Source organism: Mustela putorius, unplaced genomic scaffold (genome assembly GCF_011764305.1).
Source record: "Mustela putorius furo isolate JIRA1106 unplaced genomic scaffold, ASM1176430v1.1 tig00003988_pilon_pilon_pilon, whole genome shotgun sequence".
In the NCBI taxonomy this organism is placed as follows: domain Eukaryota; kingdom Metazoa; phylum Chordata; class Mammalia; order Carnivora; family Mustelidae; genus Mustela; species Mustela putorius.
In genome coordinates this window covers 1,359,744-1,382,240 of record NW_025422127.1, presented here as the reverse complement: position 1 = coordinate 1,382,240, position 22,497 = coordinate 1,359,744, and the positions used below count along the sequence as shown (strand labels likewise).

At 40.3% G+C, this 22,497-nt stretch overlaps 1 protein-coding gene across 2 annotated transcripts in view; it reads left to right on the top strand.

Moving 5' to 3' along the window:
* The window catches only part of LOC101671619 (SAP domain containing ribonucleoprotein), a 46,191-nt gene that overhangs the window by 19,299 nt on the left and 4,395 nt on the right, over positions 1-22,497 (top strand). Inside the window, exons 8-10 of one of the 2 annotated variants that reach the window (XR_006604274.1) lie at positions 309-334; positions 1,219-1,287; positions 17,383-17,483. Coding sequence is in view for 1 of the 2 variants with exons in the window: in XM_004773048.3 (XP_004773105.1) it covers positions 309-334; positions 1,219-1,287 (95 nt within the window). In the remaining variant the exon portion in view is untranslated. The remainder of the gene's footprint in view (positions 1-308; positions 335-1,218; positions 1,288-17,382; positions 17,484-22,497) is intronic. The other variant, XM_004773048.3, reaches the window with a different exon arrangement.

Genomic DNA, 22,497 nt, shown 5'->3' with positions numbered 1-22,497 from the left:
GTATGGATGTATGTTTTCATTTCTCTTGTGTGTATACCTATGAGTGGGATTACTGGGTCATATGGTAAACTCTGTTTAACTTTTTGAGAAACTGCCAAATTGCTTTCCAGAGTGGCTGTACATTTTGTGTTCCCATCAGCAGTGAATGCAGACATGATCTCTAGATGTAATGTTTGCTTTTTTTCCCCCCTTTTAAGATAAAGGATAATTGTCCTTTATGCTTTTTCTGTACTAATTTGATTTGAAGACTGTTAGTTCCCTTTATGATTTTTAAAAATGTTAAGTAAAACTTGTATTTGCTTCTTTAGGTCTCTCATCTGATGCCAAGCCTATGGTAAGAAATCTTTTTTTATACCTTGAGGGACAAATCTTAACTCTGGTTTTAAAGTTGGAGATAGCTCCCCAGATCAGAGGAATTTCTGAGATCCTAAGAGTTTGGTGACTGTTTTCAATACAGTGTTTTATGTCCTGAATAAAATGGATTGTTTGAGTACTAAGAGGTTAGGAAAATTGCTATATCTTTCAAGTCACTGTAGACATCTTCCTTCCTATCATTCCTCTTGAGAAAATGAGTAGATTTTGTTAGCTAGAGGACAGTTCATATAATTTTTTGTTTTATGGTACTGTAGTTTTAGGCCTTGTCTAATGGCTTTGAAAAATGTCTAATTCTTAGTTACCACACACAGATCTCTGGAAGCTGCTTATGAGTTCTGACTTTATGAAATCCTGCTCTTGAGTTTATAGTGCAGTATGGGAAATGAAGCTGAAATGTAGGAGTAGCAGAAAATTGAGTTGGGTTCTAGTGGTAGATTGGTCTTCTGAAGAAAGGAGAGCTGTATAGAGTTAAGAGCTACTGAAGAGGCTATGTATAGGATTTAATGATTTTGAACTGTGAATAATGGACTTGTTTGGAGGTGATTATTCAGATATTTGCTTTTTTAAGCAGTGTTTGGCCTGCTTTTATCTTAAACCTCTTTAGGCTCTTGCCACCTTTGATGAACAAAGGAGGCTGAGTTGAATGTTTTATTGCATTCCAGAAGAGGTTTTTTAATAATTAGTGGCATGGATGGGTGCTGCTTAATGTCCTGATTTGCCATATAGGGTATCTTTGATATTGTAGGCTTATTTGAACTCTTAGCTTTGGACTATAATTTCTGCCTTTTGTATCTTCTGTTTTGATTTTTTAGAATATGGGTTTTTCCCCCTGTGTTTTTATAGGTTAACCTGGATAAACTAAAGGAAAGAGCTCAAAGATTTGGTTTGAATGTCTCTTCCATCTCCAGAAAGGTAAAGTACTGTTTTTGCCACCTTAGAGCAGCTGGGAGACTACATAGCCTGGAAATGACTATCCTGAGAATATAGCTAGCTATTCATATTCAGCACTTCATTTCATGAAATCTTTAGACTGTTCCCTCCACTCACTCACTGTTGATCATGTTATAGGAATTATTTCACAAAGCAAATAGGTTTGCAGGTTTTTTTCCATAGCTTCCTCCCAAGCTGTTAGAACATGGTCTGTATTTCTCTTGGTTAAGATGTTGTAGTCATTGATGGTAAAAACTTACTACATCTACTTTAACTTCTGATATAGTCTTTTTTTTACCCCCCCAAAGATTTTATTTATTTACTTGAGAGAGAGTGGGTGAGGGAGTGAGCATGAGCAGGGGGAGGAGCAGAGGAAGAGGGAGAAGCAGACTCCCTGCCAATTAGGAAGCCCAATGCAGGGCTCTGTCCCAGGACCCTGAGATCATGACCCAACCTGAAGGCAGTTGCTCAGCTGACTGAGCCACCCAGGCGCCCCTCTAATATAGTCTTAATGGAAATAGGAGATGAAAATCCTGTCATTGGGTCAAAGGTACCTAGAAACAAGGTTCCCTAGAACAAAAATAAAGTTATTTCATTCTTTCTGCCCCTCTGCTAACTGACATTATTGAGTTTATTAAGCCAGTGACTTTGTTGACACAGTGCTGCATGGAGTGATCAATTTTATAGGGCATTATTGTGTTTGGAGTTTTGCCAGGCACGTTCTTTTGGAGAAGATGCTGAGGATTCTCCTTTTCTTTGAGCAGGTAGTCTCTTAATCTGTGTTCTGTGAGAATGAAAGCACGTTTCTTGGTTGTGGAAGTGGGGGCAGGGTTGAGGGAAGACTCTTTGAAACCAGAGGAACTATCAAAAGAAAAAAAAGTCATTGGGGCACTTGGCTGGCTCAGTTGGAAGCAAATATGACTCCTGATCTTGGGGTTGTGAGTTTGAGCCCCGTGTTGGTTGTAAAGGTTATGTAAGTAAATAAACAAATTTTTTGAAGGGTCATTATTTCCCATTGAGTATGGAAACATTTAGCTCTCTGGAAGTCCATTGGGAAACACTATCCTCTGACAGTGACTGTTAAAATTTTTGCTCAGGAGAAAAACTGAGCACTCAGAAGTACAAACACGTATGCCCCAATGGGACTTTCTAACCTTATACAGAGCTGCTACATTTTCCTTCCATTTAGGTTACATTTTTTATGTTTACCAGAAGCATAACATTAGGTCTTTGTGCCCGGCTCAATGCTGAGACCATAGGTGTTCAGTAGGAATATTTCCTAGTTTATGTGGAATTTTTAAAAATTCAGTAGTTCGGAGTAGACAGAGTATGTATTTCTTAAGCCACATGCAGCTTCATTGGGAAGACTATACTATAAACCAAGTCATTTGTGTTTTGTTTGATTGGATTGCCAAGGGAAAGGGTGCTTGGATCTGTGGCCCCAGATCTCGTCTGTCTCCTTTGGTATATGAAGACTATGTATTTGAGAATCTCAGCAGTAACTTTCTGTAGAGAACTGTATGTGCTCCATCAAAATTAACACAATTGAGCATCATATCTCCAACTATGTAGCTCATATGGACACTTCACCAAGACAGATTTGCCCCTCGCATTATACTGCCCATCTGACTTACTTTTATAGTATTTCATTACAAGTGCCTTTTCACTGCACTTCCTTAGAATCTTTCTCCATATTTGACTTCCTTTCATTTTTAGTCCATAGGAAGCTAAGTGAAGCATGAAGAGATATATTTATTAGCTTTGTGACTTTGAGCACATTACTGAACTTCTTTGGTACTCATTTGTAAAACTGGGAGTAATACCTAACACTGTTTGTGAAGAGTAAGTAATTGTGTATATGAAATTATCTAACATTTTAACACTTTTACCTTTAATAAATGTTCACTTTCTTCTTAGTTCAGTTATGTTGGCCACCTAACTTTATGAGGTCAGTTAGCTTCTGTGTTTAATTGAGTCAATTAACTTCATTGTTTTAGCTGATCATTGATAAGATTTCATTTCCCATTTTAAGTCTTGAAGCGTTAGGGTGCCTGGCTGGCTTAGGTGGTGGAGTGTGTGACTCCTGATCTTGGGGTTGTAAGTTCCAGCCACATGCTAGGTGTGAAGATTACTAAACAAAATTCATAAACTTAAGGAAAATAAATCCCTGAAGGGTTCTAATCAGATAATGTAATTGGTAAAATTCTGGCTATATGAGTTGTGTTTTCAGATGGCATTCATTGCCATACATATGTTCTGGAGTAGTGCTTCTCAAACTCTGTAGCAGAAGACAAGTTTGTTCTTTTAATTTTAAGATTTTATTTATTTGTCAGAGAGAGAGTAAGCACAAGCAGGGGGAGCAGCAGGCAGAGGGAGAAGTAGGCTTCCTGCTGAGCATAATGCCCAGTGGCAGGACCCAATTCCAAGACATTGGGATCATGACCTGAACTTAAAGCAGATGCTTAACCGACTGACATTCAACCCAGTCATCCCAAGATTAGTTTTTTGAATTTTTAACTTATTAGGGTTCCTGGCTGGCTCATTTGGAAGAGCATGAGACTCTTGATCTCAGGGTCATGAGTGAGTGCAAGCCACACATTGGGCAGAGAGCTTTTTTTTTTTTTTCTCCCCCCTAATTCAATGCAGAGTGGTACTTTTGTAAAATACAGTAAAAGTGCCACAGTGGTGTTAAATTACTCTGGAAGTTTCCAAGCACTTGAAATTTATGGAGTTACTGCAAACTGTAAAACACTTTGGGGATCAGCCTGAGGAGGCAGATCACATTTTTTTTTTTTTTTTTTTTTTTTTTTAATTTTTTTATTTTTATAAACATATATTTTTATCCCCAGGGGTACAGGTCTGTGAATCACCAGGTTTACACACTTCACAGCACTCACCAAATCACATACCCTCCCCAATGTCCATAATCCCACCCCCTTCTCCCAAACCCCCTCCCCCCGGCAACCCTCAGTTTGTTTTGTGAGATTAAGAGTCACTTATGGTTTGTCTCCCTCCCAATCCCATCTTGTTTCATTTATTCTTCTACCCACTTAAGCCTCCATGTTGCATCACCACTTCCTCATATCAGGGAGATCATATGATAGTTGTCTTTCTCTGCTTGACTTATTTCGCTAAGCATGATACGCTCTAGTTCCATCCATGTTGTTGCAAATGGCAAGATTTCATTTCTTTTGATGGCTGCATAGTATTCCATTGTGTATATATACCACATCTTCTTGATCCATTCATCTGTTGATGGACATCTAGGTTCTTTCCATAGTTTGGCTATTGTGGACATTGCTGCTATAAAACATTCGGGTGCATGTGTCCCTTTGGATCACTACATTTGTATCTTTAGGGTAAATACCCAATAGTGCAATTGCTGGGTCATAGGGCAGTTCTATTTTCAACATTTTGAGGAACCTCCATGCTGTTTTCCAGAGTGGCTGGACCAGCTTGCATTCCCACCAACAGTGGAGGAGGGTTCCCCTTTCTCCGCATCCTCGCCAGCATCTGTCATTTCCTGACTTGTTGATTTTAGCCATTCTGACTGGTGTGAGGTGATATCTCATTGTGGTTTTGATTTGTATTTCCCTGATGCCGAGTGATATGGAGCACTTTTTCATGTGTCTGTTGGCCATCTGGATGTCTTCTTTGCAGAAATGTCTGTTCATGTCTTCTGCCCATTTCTTGATTGGATTATTTGTTCTTTGGGTGTTGAGTTTGCTAAGTTCTTTATAGATTCTGGACACTAGTCCTTTATCTGATATGTCGTTTGCAAATATCTTCTCCCATTCTGTCAGTTGTCTTTTGATTTTGTTAACTGTTTCCTTTGCTGTGCAAAAGCTTTTGATCTTGATGAAATCCCAGTAGTTCATTTTTTCCCTTGCTTCCCTTGCCTTTTGCGTTGTTCCTAGGAGGATGTTGCTGCGGCAGAGGTCGAAGAGGTTGCTGCCCGTGTTCTCAAGGATTTTGATGGATTCCTTTCGTACATTGAGGTCCTTCATCCATTTTGAGTCTATTTTTGTGTGTGGTGTAAGGAAATGGTCCAATTTCATTTTTCTGCATGTGGCTGTCCAATTTTCCCAGCACCATTTATTGAAAAGGCTGTCTTTTTTCCATTGGACATTCTTTCCTGCTTTGTCGAAGATTAGTTGACCATAGATTTGAGGGTCTATTTCTGGGCTCTCTATTCTGTTCCATTGATCTATGTGTCTGTTTTTGTGCCAGTACCATGCTGTCTTGATGATGACAGCTTTGTAATAGAGCTTGAAGTCCGGAATTGTGATGCCACCAACGTTGGCTTTCTTTTTCAATATCCCTTTGGCTATTCGAGGTCTTTTCTGGTTCCATATAAATTTTAGAATTATTTGTTCCATTTCTTTGAAAAAGATGGATGGTACTTTGATAGGAATTGCATTAAATGCGTAGATTGCTTTAGGTAGCATAGACATTTTCACAATATTTATTCTTCCAATCCAGGAGCATGGAACATTTTTCCATTTCTTTGTGTCTTCCTCAATTTCTTTCATGAGTACTTTATAGTTTTCTGAGTATAGATTCTGTGTCTCTTTGGTTAGGTTTATTCCTAGGTATCTTATGGTTTTGGATGCAATTGTAAATGGGATTGACTCCTTAATAGGCAGATCACATTTTGAGTAACACTGTACTGGTGTAGTATGATTTCTTCCAGGGACCACTTTGCTTAGAGACTTGAAACTTTGAGATTCTCTGAGTATAGACTCCATGTGTACTCATCATAAATCCTGATTTTCAGAATCATCCTGATTTCAACAGTTTGTTCTACTTTGCCCCATAAACCATTAAAATGTCTCAGAAATGCTGATGTTTTGCTGTCTGCCACTGTCCAGTAGAATTTTATGTGATGTTGGAAATATCCTACAGAATATTGTCCCATTGAATAAGTCTGTGTTATCTAATACAGTAGTCGTTAGCCACATGTTGTTATTGATTACTTGAAATGTAGCTAGTGTGAACTGAATTTTTAAAGATTTTATTTATTTATTTATTTATTTATTTGAGAGAGAACATGAGAGGCGAGAAGGTCAGAGGGAGAAGCAGACTCCCCATGGAGCTGGGAGCCCGATGCGGGACTCGATCCCGGGACTCCAGGACCGTGACCTGAGCTGAAGGCAATTGCTCAACCAACTGAGCCACCCAGGCGCCCTGAACTGAATTTTTAAATTAAATTTAAATAGCTGCATGTATATTGGGCAATTCAAGCCTAGCTTGTATCTCTCATACAGTTTTCACGCTTGAAGTAGCATAGAAATCCTTGATCAGACCACATATTTGGACAAGTGTTCTGTAGACCAGAATTTTTTTAGTGCCTGTAGAACATGAACAATTTCAGAGTGAATATGGAAGGAGAGAAATTGGAGGAAAGGGAGTAGTAAAAGATAAGAAAAGGAAGTGTTCTTTTATTTATTTATTTATTTTTCATTTTATTTATTTATTTATTTTTAATGATTTTTATTTATTTGACAGAGATCACAAGTAGGCAGAGAAGCAGGCAGAGAGAGGAGGAAGCAGGCTCCTTAATGAGCAGAGAGCCCAATGCAGGGCTTGATCCCAAGACCCTGGGACATGACCTGAGCCAAAGGCAGAGGCTTTAACCCACTGAACCACCCAGGTGCCCAAGTGTTCTTTTTTTAAAGTAACTTTTTTTATTCTAGGTCCAAATCCTGAAATTGCAGCTGGCTACATTCTCAGTGAAAGTTCTTTAGTTCAAAATCTAGTGTTTAACTCTTCTCTATCACCAGAGATGATTTGCTACCTAGTATTTGGTTGGTCAAGGTTAGTGGTATGATTAAGTTTGTATTTATGGAACAACTAGGTTAGTATAATGTGCCCACCTCATCCTGGGTTCCAGTATAGACTCTTCCAATATAATTCGGTCACCGTCTTTAAGTTTTACAGTTCTCTAGGCACAGATCTCTTTCAGTTAGATAAGATGCAAATGGTGGAGATTAGCAGGTAGGGTGGAGATTTCTCTTCATCCTAGTATCCCGAAAAGGGGAACAAGAAATCGCACCTTCTGTCATGTCTGTTGCATGATTTTGCTTGATTTCCTCTGCAGACCGGTGTGCATGATAAAGAGAAAGTGTGTGAGAGGAAGTGAGCCATGGATCAGTAGTGTTCATGACTGATTGATTTGTATGTGTGTGGTGTGTGTGTGTGTGTGTGTGTGTGTGTCATAGTCTGGTCATTTTTTCTTTATATTTTGGATTTGTGTTTTGAGCATTTTGCAAATTTGAAGTTACCAAATCACTGCTCTTCTTCCTAGGCTGACTTTTGCGTGACTGCTCATATATTTCAATGTTCAGCTTCAGTGTTCAGTATACTATACATGTTAGGTAGTACACAGAAACTTAAAGAATTATCTGCGCACCCCCCCATCTCAGTCATCTTCCTCCCTTTCCCCTGCCCAAGAAAGGCCTGTCCGTTCATGTTTCCAACTCAAGTCTCAGTGAATAGAATCCTGTTGGTTTAGGATAATGGGAAGTGACAGGGCAAAGAATGGCACTGGCATTTATAGACATTTTTTACACAAGAGGCTGTAAATTGTCCCCTCCAACTGTTTGGACTATTTGAGGATAGAATGGCATGCCTTTTCTCATATAAGCCTCATGGTGACTATGGGCTGAGAAACCTCCCACCCCCTCAAACAAAACAAAACCCAGATAAATAATCTCTGCCTGGTTGGTTCTGATTGATCACCAGTTAGGTTTTCAGTCTTGTGCTTGACTGGTTGTTTTTATTGTTTTGTTTTGTTTTTGTTTTTCCTTCTTTCTGTCAGTTTTTCCATGCCTCCCAAGAGAAGCAGTGTTTGGGTTAGTCCTATTGGTGAAGGACAGGGCTTGGCTTGGAACATAAACTCATCTTTGAAAGGAGTGAGGGATGGATGGAGGGAATAGATGGGAAGCCAGCTCAGTTAGTAGATGATGGTCATAGGACATGAGTTTTATAAAAACTAAATCTGGGTTTAGAGTTAGGGTGTAAACTGATAATAGCTAATTTGGATTGTTTTGTTTTCATCATCCACCCCACCCCCACCCCCACCCCCACCCCCTGCTCGCCAAATTAGCATATTTGGGAAAGTGAAACTTGATACTTCAGGAAGTTATAGGACATCCAGCTAAGTAAGTATTACAAACAAAACAAAACCCAAGCCCAGGCACTAAGTAGAAAACGGAAAGGTGGTTTATACTCTTTTACCCCCGCCCCGAGAATGTGAGGGGCATGTGTTACTGCTTCTTGGTTCTTGATTAGTAGTAGAAAATATAGGCATCTTTTATCCCTATTGATGTTAGTACATCTTCCCCACTTCTCTGCTGCAGTATTATTGTGTTTCCCTATTTGTAGCTCATGTTAAGGTAACTATCCTAGTGAGTTATCATAAGGCCTATAAACAATAAAAGCTGCTTTTCCTGTGTTGTGATTTTACCAGTTTTCTTCCCTAATGATTGTGGTCTGTGTTATACAGAACTATAAATCTATAAAAAGGTTAAAAAGTTAAATATCTCTTCATTGATCATTATTTTGTTGTTGAGGCTGGTAGCTAGAAGATTGTTGGGTGGCTGCAATGATTAGTTTCAGGAACCTTTCGTATAATTATAGATTTTTGCTCACCAGTGCTTGGGGATGAACCACTTAAGAATGAGAGAGATATTGGAGGATCTTGTCACTGCAGTCTGTTGAGATATCAAAGAAGCTGTGACAGAGTCACTTCCAAGCATAGGAGAGCACCAGTGTCTCCTAGCATACAGATTTCGCTGTGGCTAACTGATTTTGAGCTGGTCTCCAGTCATTCTTCTGGGATGCATATTTGATTTTATCTAAATTCCCTTCCACCATCTGAAATAAATGAAATGTTTGTTCTTCCTTTTCAGCAGTGGGTTTTGGTATAGAGGGATGTGGAAAGAAGGATGTTCACTCTATGGATTTAGAAGTTGGTCACCAGCTTTCTCAGAGGGTTTATAATTATTAAGAGTTTAGGTATGTGTATATAAACCTTTTCCAAAGGAAAAACTGTGGGGCAGTCATGCATAGGACATGGCCAACATAGTACAGTAAGACACTGAAGAACCAAAAACCATGGTGAGGAGTTTGGCAGAATTTTTTTTACAGGGGTAGTGGTAGAAGATTTAGATCACAAGATAAGTTGGAGAAGTAGTCTGCTAAGTGGTTTTGGGTTCTTTTCCATCCAAAATACACTCAAGTAGCAGTACCTAGGCCAAGCATACCACTTAAGTCTCTATTCCCCTGTCTTATGCCCCATGAGACCAAGAGAAATGCACGTAGTAGGATTGTAGATGGGAAAAACTTTCATGTGGATCTTAGACATTTCATTGAGCAAGAGTTTTGGGGGAATATCCTCGCCCCTCATCCTAGATTGTTGTTTTTTCTAAAAATGCTTCTTCCATTTGAAAAATACATTCTCTTATATTAACCAATAAGAAAAGTAAGGATGGGAGAGAGAGAGAGAGGTGTGTGTGTGTGTGTGTGTGTGTGTGTGTAGTAGATAGCAGTTGAGACTGTCAAGATGAATTTCAGGAAGAGCTAAGATCCAAACCCATGTAGGTTTCAGCATTTCTTGCAGCATTTTGGGGCTCAACTAAAATTTAACCAGTCCTTTATATCTTCTTCTAGTTAATAATGATTTGAAAATTAATATTAGGTCTTTTTTTCTGCCTTCTCTCCTCTAAGATAAAAACTGCTGTTTCTCTACCCACCTTTTGGAACAAACCTTGAGGGAGTGGTGAAGGAGCTGTTTAAAGAGGAAACAATAGGGAAAACTCTCTGACCTCAGTTTATCCCCTCATCTGGTTCTTCATTTGTCCCTGCTGAGGAACAGAACTTGTCTTTTGTCTGTAACACAAATACATCTTCACCTCCCTCCCTTCCCACTCCCCCCCACCACCCGCTCTTCTCACTCCCTTCTATTATAGTTCCAATCAGTGATGTCATTATGTGTGCCATTCAACTGCTGTTGAGCCACTTGGCTATAGGAATTTGGAAGAGCAAAGAGGCAGAATGGAATTTTTCTCTGTCCTGCCTAGGGCTCTTGAAAATGTATTCTAATTTTAACTTGAGAAATAGGAGTCAGGTTTTTCTTTGGTTAATTTCTTCTTCTACCCTCCCACTCTATGTTCTAACCCTTAAACAGAGTTTTTACTAGCTCTGTATGAGGGAAAAAAAGGATAAAAAATGTTAGAAATATAAATTGAACACCTTAAGAGGAAAAAGCTTTAAATATTTGTGCAAGCAAGATGAAAATTTTGATGCTTTGTCAGGATTTATGCTGTTTTGCCCTGTTTATTACATGTTGGGCCTTTGAGAGGTTTCTGGTAGAGGATTATACTTCACTAGGGTGTATGGTTGAAAACACTAAAGATCTTGGACCTTTTCATTTTATTTTTTTTACATGATTTTATACACCGAGTTTGAGTCCAAAGAACTAGAAGAGGTAGGAAAGCTTGTAGTAAGAGAAAAATGCACTCTTTTCTCTCTCTCCTGTTCAAAATCCCACCCCCACTTAGGTCTTTGCATTCCTTCTTCTAACATGTCAGAACTGATGTCTTTGATAAAAAACAAGTTTTAGGCCTTTTTGTGGTGCCCCTGTAATCTTCTCCCCAAGAGTAAATACAGCCTGGAAAAGGAGGGGAATGAGTCTGTTTCACTTTTAAATACATTTAGTTGCTTTTGCCAGCCAAGTTCTTGAGATGGGATCATTCTGAATGTCAGTTTTTAAAATTAAAAAAAAAAAAAGTTCCACTCATGGTACATAAGATAAATTATTTTTTAAAATTTATTTGTAAATATGTCTGTATATCTAGTTGTATGTCTAATCTGGGGGTTACCAGTACCTGTGTCTAATTTGGGGATGACCCAATAACTGGCCGGGCTTTTCTAATTATAGCAATATCTAGTATCTCTTTCTGATTGCTCTCAGATACTCTCCCTGCCTATGGTGAAATGTGAGCCCACTTTCTGAATCCAAGTCTTCCATTCTTCAGAATCTGTATGAGAAAAAAGAGAATGGAGTGGGTTTTTTGTTTGTTTGTTTTTGTTTGTGTGTGTGTGTGTGTGTGTGTTTGGTGTGTGTATTGCTGGTTTTTGGGTGGGACAGGTAAGAAGTTTTGGTATTCAAAGGTTCCTGCTGTGAGAGCTGTAGCAGTATAAGGATGTTTAGGATGTATTTTAATACTTGAGAGGCTAACATTTAGCTAATAGTGTTCTTGGGGCTGACATTGATAAGAAGAAGTGACATTTTATTTTTGAAAATACATATAGGTTCATGTGGCTTGTGGGTGGCTCAGCCGGTTGAGTGTTCTACCTTTGGCTCAGGTCGTGATCCCAGGACAGGATTGAGCTCCGCATTGGGCTCGTGCTCTCTCTCTCTCTCTCTCTCTTCCTCAGATAAATAAATAAAAATCTTAAAAAAAAAAAAAAAATATATATATATATATATATATATATATATATAAAATATACAGGTTCAATTCAAGTAAAGTTTTTTCCAGTAAAATTTAATAATTACATGGCAGTTCGTTTTCTTATATAGTCATTTTTTTTAAAACACATTCTTATTTTCCTTTAAGATTTTATTTATTTGACAGAGATCACAAGTAGGCAGAGAGGCAGACAGAGAGAGAGAAAGGGAAGCAGGCTCCCCGCTGAGCAGACAGACCAATGGTGGGGGGTGGTTGGATCCCAGGACTCTGGAATCATGACCTGAGCTGAAGGCAGAGAATTTAACCCACTGAGCCACCCAGGCGCCCCATTACATATTCATTATTAATAGCAAAGTTGCTTTTCATGTCTGATAGCCGAAGGAGATCAGATAAAATCCAGTAGTATTTTAGAGATAGGAGTGGGGATGAGGCAGGGCATCAGATTGGGAGATATTTTATAGGGGGACATTTGCTTGTAATGTTTGCAAACTAGCAAAGGCCCTGTTTTGTTTTGTTAAGTTTTTTTTATTTTTTTAAGTAATCTCTGCCCCCAACCTGGGGCTTGGACTTAGAACCCTGAGGTCGTCATATGCTCTGCTGACTGAGCCAACCAGGCACTGCGAAAGCCCATGTTTTTAATAAAATCTGAGGTGTCTTGTTAAGATCTAGAAAATGTTAACTCCTTTCATCCCTCCCCTTTCCTTTGTTACTCTTTTCTCGCATTTTTTAAATAGTATTTTAACCAAATTTTACCTTCTCATACCGAGAGCAGACTCTTAGGACAGAAATGGAAATGTATTTTCAAGATATTCTACACTTGAAATTCATATCAGACACTGAATCCTTAAATCCCTAGCAGTGAAGATGTGTTACTGAGAAAGATACTGTGTTTGAAATGCTTGCTGTCTGGATTTTTAAAAACATGGGTGAGGATTTCATTGAGGTATAGAGTAGAGGAGGCAGTTACAGAATTTTCACTACCATGTTCATGCTTAGGTATGAGGTGGTTGAGGAAGTACAACTAGAAGTGAAGAGAGCTGTAAGATCAGAGAGGCCTTATGTGATGGACCTCTTTAGTACATGATGGACCTCTTTAGTGCTGTGTTAAAGTGAATGAGCAAAACACAAGCTCTAAGACAAATCCTATCTGTTCTTTTTTCTGCTCTCTACCTTGTTGATATTCCCCCTTGTACTGGTATCAGTTCTTCAGTGGGAAAAACAAACAAACAAACAAACCACCTTTGTGTGCTTGAACCTAGTTGCCGGTGTCTCCCCCTCCCCACCCCACCCCACCCCCAGCATACCTGAAGTTTTCCCTGATCTTGTTTTGGCATGTTTTTCCTGTTTTGAACTCCCTTGTCAAAGAGTCTCTGTTCCTCTACTTGAATTCTATGAAGGCAAGCAATACAGGTGTGCTTCATAGAGCCAGTTGTGATTTCTTCATAGTTTTCTTTTCCCCTTCTCATCCCTGTGGCTGAGATACCCTATTTGTAGGGAGCATAAACTTTTTGGAAGGTCCCTAGTGCTTTGGGGGGAAAACTGGAGTGGAGTAGCAACTTTGCTTGTACTTGGTGAGATTGATTGATTGATTGATTTTTTGGGGGCTGTGCTTTTTTGAAGCCATTTGCAATTGTTCCCAACTATAGCAGCACATAAGGGTCACCAGGGGACCCTTTTTAAAATACATCTCCCTAAGGGGCACCTGGGTGTCTCAGTGGGTTGAGGCCTCTGCTTTCAGCTCGAGTCATGGTCCCAGGGTCCTGGGATCGAGCCCCACGCCGGGCTCTCTGCTCAGCAGGGAGCCTACTTCCACCTCTCTCTCTCTCTCTCTCTGCCTCTCTGCCTATTTGTGATCTCTGCCTGTCAAATAAATAAATAAAATCCTTAAAAAAAAAAAAACATCTACCTAAGCTTTTCCTTTTGAGAGTCAGATTTATTAGTTTGGGTGAAACCAGAAATCTTCATTTTAAAATAATTACAGGTGGGTCTGCTGGCTGGCTCAGTTGATAGACCATGAGACTTGGGTCTTGAGTTCGAGCCCCATATTGGGCATAGAGCTTACATTAAAAAACAGGTAGATATAGATATATTTTACAGGTGAAAAGAACCTGCTTTCCTAGTGCTCACTGTAATTTCTGAATGCTTAGGTAACTGTCCTCCTTCATTCTCTGTAATTTGGTTAAGATAGCATATACCTCCCTTCAAAGTTTTTAGCTTCCCTCTACTGCCTTCTTGACATTTTTGGTAGCTCTGCATCGCTTATCCTTAAAAGCAGCAGCTTCCTGGCTTTTAAGGGAGGGAGGTGGGGACTTTTAATAGAAACTTGGTTTCCGGGGGTCTCAAGTGTAAAGCCTTCATTTCCTCCACCTGCTTTGCTTTGTCCTACAGTCAGCTAGAGCAAGACCGAGACGACCTCCTCTGGGGTTGGATAGGAATGGGGGTGGGGAAAGGAGCTTGTTTTGGAGAAAGAGAAAAAGTAATGGGAGCTAGCGACTGAGAACAGTGTTTGGTTCTGAGCTGATTGTGTTTTGGGGCTTTAAATCCTGTAAAGATAAAGGAGATACAGTTCCTGGCCGTCTCTAAATCTCATGTAGCTTTAAAGTTCCTGGCACCCTGATGGCCCTAGAAAGTTGATTCTGATGCTACAGTTAAAATTTTTGAGAGTAGGTAAGATGGTTTTATTGGGAGATATATTTTTTGTTATGTGTGTGGGCATGTTAGAGTGTCTCTTTACTATCTATGTGCTAAAATGGCATACCTTTTACTAGTCCAACCTTTCGCTTTTGTCTTGCTTAGTTAAGGCTCTGTGCATTAGTTTTTAGGACCACTTCATGTTCCTTGGTCTGGCTGACATAAAGGCTCAGGAATAAACTTGTTCAGATGAATTTCTGAAACTGGGGCAGGGAGGTGACAGCTGTGTGTTTAAGCATCGTAGTGTTTCTGAGAGAAAAACCATCAGTTGCTGTCATTCACTCTGAGAGTATAAAATTGGAAGCCCACTTACCCTAGAATGTTTCATAACCTTCACCTCAGGGAGTCAAGGCCATATCATTATTAATCTACCATTGCCTGAAAGCCCCCAGCCTCTGCTTTTCATCCTGCCATCAGTCATGTAGCAGTGAGTCAGAAAAATGACCGTAAAGCGCCATCCTCCTTATTTTGCCTCACTGTTTTACATTTCCTTGGAAAATCAGACTGGCCTGAGTACTATTAACATTTTCATATCGTTAATTCATTTATAAAAAGAGACAGTTAGAGGCACTTGGGTGACTCATTCATTAGACATCTACACTTTGATTCAAGTCCTAATCCCAGGGTCCTGGAATTGAGCCCCATATTGGGCTTCTTGCTTAACGGGAAGCCTGCTTCTCCCTCTCCCAGTCACCCTGTTTGTGTTCCCTCTCTATCTGTCAAATAAATAAATAAAATCTTAAAAAAAAATAAAGGGGTGCCTGGGTGACTCTGTCGTTAAGTGTCTGTCTTCGGCTCAGGTCATGATCCCAGGGTCCTGGGATTGAGCCCCACATCAGGCTCCCTGCTCAGCAGGAAGCCTGCTTCTCCCTCTCCCACCTTCCTGCATGTGTTCCCTCTCTCAATTTCTCTCTCTATGAAATAAATAAATCTTAAAAAAAAAATAAAGGGGACAGTTAACTTGTTATTTTTGCAAAATGTGACCATCTTAGCTCACTATCAGTCTCTCTCCCATCATTCCAGGAGAAAGACTTCTGAGAAAATAACTGTTAAAGTGGGGTAAATAAAGTGGCAGAGTTTAGGTCTTGATGGAAATATACAGCAGATTCTTACACTGAAGAGTGTTGAATGTGAAGAGTAGCTGTCATTAAAACAGCCATATGAGGGGGCGCCTGGATGGCTTAGTTGGTTCAAGCCTTCTGTTGGGATCCACATTGGGCCTGGCTACTTGGAGCAAACAGACCAAAAAAAAAAAAAAAACCAGTTATAAGGACACCTGGGTGGCTCATTCGGTTAAGTTTCTGCCTTTGGGTCAGGTCATGATCCTGGAAGTCCCACACTGAAATCCTGCATCAGGCTCCCTGCTCAGCAGGGCGTCTGCTGCTTCTCCCTCTGGTCTTCCCCCAGCTTGTGCCTTCTCACTCTCTTTCTTTCTCTCAAATAAATAAATAAAATATTTTAAAAACCAAAACACCAGTTATAGGAGAACACCCAGCTCCAACTCATAGTAGTACCTGAGTTGAGCTTCCCTGAAGTGCTCTTCTCTGCTTATAAGGATATCTCTGACTGAATTTTTTAGATTGTAATTTCTTTTTCTTACACATGTGTAAGGAGGGATGATGAGTGAGTGAGCTGTTACACTGACCAGGAAGGTCTGGCTTGGTTAATCCTTTTGGTCTCCTCTGAGAATAGTGAGGATATCTCATATTTAAATTCAGTAAGTACTTTATTTTAGCTTTGGGTTTTGGGAATTATAGTTCCTTAAATAAGCCTAAGTTACATTTGGGCCACTGCTTTATTTTTCCTAGTTTCCTTTTTTTTTATTTTATTTTTTGACAGATCATAAGTAGGCAGAGAGGCAGGCAGAGAGGGGGGGGACAGGCTCCCTGCTGAGAGCAGAGAGCCCGATGTGGGGCTCGATTCCAGGGCCCTGGGATCATGACCTGAGCTGAAGGCAGAGGCTTTAACCCACTGAGCCACCCAGGCACCCCATCCTAGTTTCCTTTTTTTAAAAGATTTTATTTACTTACTTGACAGAGAGATCACAAGTAGGCAGAGAGGCAGGCACAGAAGGGTGGAGGGGAAGCAGATTACCCACTGAGCAGAGAGCGCCTTGCAGGCTCTCCTGATCCCAGGACTCTGGGATCATGACCTGAGGTGAAGGCAGGGGCCCAATCCACTGAGCCATCCAGGTGCCCCCCTCCTTTTTTTTTTTTTAAGATTTTATTTTTTTAAAGATTTAATTGTGCATTTTAGAGAGAGAGCACAAACAGGAGGGGAGAGGGAGAGAATCTCAAGCAGACTCCACTGTGAGCGCAGAGCAAACATGGGGCTGGATCTTGCGACCCTGAGATTATGACCTGAGCCAGAACCAAGAGTCAGTCAGATACTTAACCAACTCTGCCACCCAGGCACCCTGATTTTTTTTTTTTTTAAGATTTGATTGATTTATTGGGGGGTAGGCAGAGAAAAAAACTCAAGAAAGAAAGAAAGAAAGAAACTCAAGCCAAGAGCCTAAGGCAGGGCTGGATCCCAGGACCCTGAGATCATGACCTGAGCCAAAATCAAGAGTTGAACGCTTAACTGACTGAGCCACCCAAGTGTCTATAAGATTTTATTTTTTTAAGTAATGTCTCCAACCCTCGTGGATCTTGAACTAACAACCCTGACAAGACTTGTACACTCAATTGACTGAGCCAGCCAGGCACCCCCTCCTAGTTTCTTTTTATGATCCAGAGTGGCACTGGTAATAAAATTGAAAAAGGTGTATGTTTTCAGTACATAGCCCATGGAGTGCTAAGTAAATCAAAGTAGGCTCCTCTTGGCAGAGCAAATAACCCTGGCACACTAAGTTTGGAGTGCTGTTCTTTATTGTTTATTTATTTTATTCTTTATTGTTCTTTTACAGGATAAGACCAGTAAGTTTTGAAAAATGTTCTCTTGAATTTTTATCTTGAAGAAGCAAGTTGGGTTTGGAGGATAACAAAGCCACAGTCTACTCCATCTTGGGTAGAGATCTAATCCTTGGAACTCTTTGCCATAGAACAAAACAGTCAGTTTAGAAAGTAACTATGATGGGGCACCTGGGTGGCTCAGTTGGTTAAGCAACTGCCTTCGGCTCAGGTCATGATCCTGGAGTCCCGGGATCAAATCCCACATCAGGCCTTCTGCCCCTCGCCCCTTTCATGCTCGCTCGCTTGCTCTCTCGCTCAGATAAATAAAATCTTTAAAAAAAAAAAAAAAAAAGAAAGTAACTATGATGTTCAGGCTGCCAGTTGTTGTAGCTGATCTTCCATTTGGGACTTAATTCCTGGCTACAGTGTATATGCCTTGGAAACCATTGACAAGAGTCCTTAATTTAAAATTTCTAGGGGCTCCTGGGTGGCTTAATCATTAAATGTCTGCCTTTGGCTCTGGTCATGGTCTCGGGTCCTAGGATCAAGCCCTCCATCAGGCTCCCTGCTTGGCAGGAAGCCTGCTTCTCCCTCTTCTACTCCTCCTGATTGTGTTCCCCCTCTTGCTGTCTTTTTCTCTGTCAAATCTTTTTAAAAAAAGAATAAAATTTCTAGTGATAACTTGGTACTTCCTTCTCCTCTCCTTTTCTTTCTTGGGGGTACTCAAGTATTTTTTAACTAATCCCATTAGATTTAGAGAGGAGTAAGTTCTTAACCCACTGAGCCACCACCCAGGCGCCCGAGAGGAGTAAGTTCTTAAGGGACCAGCAGCAACCCTATAACTAACTGTACTTCATCTTCTAAGTTTCTGCCTTGGGATCTAGGTGTTGGATCCTTGTCTTTGGATCTCACCTCAGTACTTCTCTCTCACCTTAATACATCGGGCTAATAGAAAATATTTTCAAAACTGCTTGCCAGAGACAGGCCACACATTTGGCTCCAAATAATTTTATAGCTGTCAGAAGAAAGAGGAGAGCAGTTAAAAGTGTTTATAGTGATTCACAGAGCTCGGAAGATGAAAACTTAAAATTTGCTCGGCAAAACCATAATTACCAGAAAGAAGATTTCCCTGTGGGTCCTCATAATTCAGTAATGTAATGAACAGGGGCTCCTGGGTGGCTCAGTTGGTTGGGCATCTGCCTTCCACTCAGGTTGTGATTCCAGGGTTCTGGGATCAAGCCCCCCATCAGGCTCTCCACTCAGCCGTGTGTCTGTTTCTCCTGCTCCCTCTGTGATCTCTCTCACTTTCACTCTCAAATAAATAAAATCTCTTAAAAAAAAAAAAAACAACCTTAAAAAAAAGTAATGAACAATGGCATGCATCTTTACTTTTACTCAGTCTTAAATTTGTAAGTCCCATGAGGTTAAGAATCTTTGTCTTACTCATCCCTTATTCCCCATGCCAGAATAGTTGCCTAACCTAAGGAAGACACTCATTGGATATTTGAAAGACTAGTGGATGAATGGATTAATTTTGAATGGATTAGTGGTGTTATTTAAAATGTTGATGGGAGCAGATGTCTATAACTCATTGAAAGCAATTCTTCAGGGGCCTTTAGAGTACCTTAAATTGGATCTACAGAGTTAAGAGTTTGGATCCTTGCTCTGGTTCCCTTGGATAGTGCCTAGATTTTTTTTTTTTTTGTCATTATTAGTTTGATGAAATTAGTAACGCCTAGCAGCATAGATTTTGTTTTTTACGGTTTCATAAGCAGGAGGTGGTTTAATAGTACCACTGGTGGAGATGATTATGGTTTTGGCTGGTTTCTTATTCTGCCACACTTTAACCCTAAATCTGCTCATCAGTCCAAATACTTATTTGCCTTGCCGCTAATGGGAATTTCCTTGTATTGGTAAAGGGTCTGATTCTTACCTACTTTTTTTTAACTTTTTATTTATTTATTCATTCAAGTAATTGCTACTTGAAACATGGGGCTCAGATTTCACAACCCTGAGATCAAGAGTTGCATGCTTTTCCAACTGAGTCAGCCAGGCACCCCAAGATTCTTACTTACTTTTGATGACTTTTTTTTTTTTTTTTTTTTTTTTTTTAGTTTCAGAGGTAGAATTTAGTGATTCATCAGTTGCATATAACACCAGTGCTTTTATTACAAGTGCACTCGTTCATGCCCATCACCCAGTTATCCCTTTCCGCACCCACCTTCCTTCCAGCAGCCCTCAGTTTGTTTGCTAGAATTCAGCATTTCTTCCGATTTGTGTCCCTTGTCCCTCTCAATTTTCATCTTGTTTTATTTTTCCTTCCCTTCCCCTATGTTCATCTCTTTTGTTTCTTAAATTCCACCTGAGTAAAACTATATGGTATTTGTCTTTCTCTGACTTACTACGTGTAGTGTTATATCCTCTAATTCCATCTGTGTTGTTGCAAATGGCAAGGTTTCATTCCTTTTGATAGTTGAGTAATATTCCTTCATAGATAAGCACACCACATCTTTATCCATTCTTTTCTTTCTTTTTTAAAGATTTTATTCAGTTGAGACAGAGGGAGACAGCACAAACAAGGGGAAAGATGGAGAGGGAAGGGGACCGAGCTGACTCCCCGCTGAGCAGGGAGTCCCATGCAGAGCTCAATCCCAGGATCCAGAGATCATGACCTGAGCGGAAGGCGGACACTTAACTGACTGCACACCTAGACACCCCTTGATGTCTTTGCTTCTAATGTAGAAGCTTAGCTTCAGAATTTTGTTGGTGGTTTCACACTTTGTTCCAAAGACCAGGAGGAAGGTTGTAGTAGAAATCCTCGCTGCCATTTATTGAGGAGCTTTGTGAGAACCCCTTTATTCTGAGCTGCAGTTTCATACATGTGATTTGTGTCTTGGGGCAGCCTTGAACATCTCAGTCTTTTCCTGCATCGGGCACTGTTTTCTTTATGTTGCTTGAGGATTTTCCAAATATGAAAGGGAAACAAGGAGAAAAGTGAATTTGAAAGTTGAAGACGTCTGAAGAGCTCAGTTTAGAATTATCTTATTCCAGGATGGGAAATACAGTGATAGGATTCATGGGGGTACTGGGCTTTATTAAATATATGTTCTGCTTTCCATCCTGTGCTTTGAATATGGGCACTCTCCTCTTCTGCACAATTCTCTTTCTCATTTTTACCAATGATCTTCTAAAAAGAAAAACAAGGCAGCTATTGGGAGATAGGAGGATTATGTATGCTGAAATTATTGATGTCAGTTGGGTTGCTATTTAAATCTTGAGTGAGAGGACGGGCAAGTGAAGTATATGGATCGATCTGAACATCCAAGGCCTGTGTTTAGTCCGTGAGGACAGGTTCCTCCTCTGGTTTTGAATGCAGATTGTATGTTTTGAAGAGTTTCCACTTGATAGGAAATAAGGGCACTTCAGATTCCAGCACTGTTCTTCCCACACGGGAGCATACATGGGAAGAAAAAAAAGATTTGCTGGTGGTTAAGGGATCGCGGGAGGGAAGTAGAGGAAGAATGAAGAAGGGAAAGGTTTACAAATGCATGACACTGAGCTAGAGGGGTCAGTGCTGCCTGCAGATGCACAACCCCATTTGTGCACTTGAGCATGGCCTGAGGGAGCATTGGCCTGATGAATGCAGAGAGAGATGCGTTTTGATCGAGGTAATTTCCCTCAGATGGGTCTCACCATCTCATGAATCAAAACCTGTCAGCAAGGAGCTAAAGATGGAGTGAAGTTTATTGTACGTTTGTTTCCATGCGACACCGTCACGCTAGAAGGGTCAAGTGAGAGAGATCATTAGAACTGTGTTGATTTACTGGGCCTGTTGTGCACTTTCCCTGCAGGGCAAGGGGGAAGGAGGCTTTAGGAGGGAAGCTGAGGGGCTCTGGGTGGGGAGGGAAGGGCAGGCATGCACAAAATAAATAAAACCCTCACTGGTCTCTGCGGGTGAGGGGTAGGCAGGCTATTTGTAGAGGGGTGGGAGGATCTGTATTGTTTTGTTGTTTTTTTTTTTTCTTTTCCCTAGAGACCCTGGTAGATTTGCAGCAGATGCTCTGCCTGGATGTCCAGGAGAGACACCGAAGGTCTGATTAAAAAGGGAAGCTCCTGGAGAACTCTCTGATCTTAGCCTTAGTGGCTAGAGACGTGTACCCTCTCTCCTTCCCTCCCTCTATCTTTCCTCACCTTTGAGCTTTAAAAGAAGCACAGAAAATTTAATTTGGAGGTCAAAATTCCTGTTTCAGGTTGTAGCAAAATAAAGAACCAGAGAAAAGGCTGTCCCACACATTCTAAATAGACATAGGCTTTGTGATGAGATTTGTGTAGGGAGTGGCCCCAGGGTTTGTGCTGAAACACACACACACACACAACCAGCTGGGTTTTGAAAGTACCACCTCCATCTCTCTGATTTGAACTGGCTGAAATAACCCTACCTCTGAATTGAATGAAAATAAGTATGTAGTAGTAGTTCAGCAATATAAAGGTCTAGTTCAGCCTTTCCTCAAGAAGGATACGGGATGCTCCTTTTATTACTCTAACACTGTGCTTGGCCTGGAGATTTTAGTGAAATGGAGCTATTTCACCTAGAATATGCTGTAGAGATTCTCATTTTGAGTGTTCCATTTTTATCTCTTACTCAGTTTATCTTAATGGTGGTAGACAAATTAAAGAAAACTTTTCCTAGTAACTATATTAGGGCTGTGTTCATTGGAAACCTTCCTAATTATTACAGTTCAACAGATGGAGTAGCCAGTTAGGCAAAATTAGAAACAAATTCATTAGAGGAAATCTTTAGTGTAAGATTACAAACTGGAGTCTTTTCCCTAGATCCCAGATAGTTACAAAGTGGAAGTATACAGAAAGGGGGTGGGATCCTAGCATTGACCCAGGTTATTTGAGTGATACGGAAGTTGTTGAACTAGTTTTACAGCTACTTTTAGCTAAGGATCCTTGCAATTCTCTTCCTTTGGGAATTAAGCACTTCTTCCATTCTGCTTTTATTCTTCCAAGGAAAGGGTTGTGTGAGATACCTGAGGAGATGATAGAGCTAAGAAAGTGGATTCTTGAGTAAAATGTCCTGGGTCCCATTCCTGGCTCTCTGCCACTTACTATTTGTGAGACTT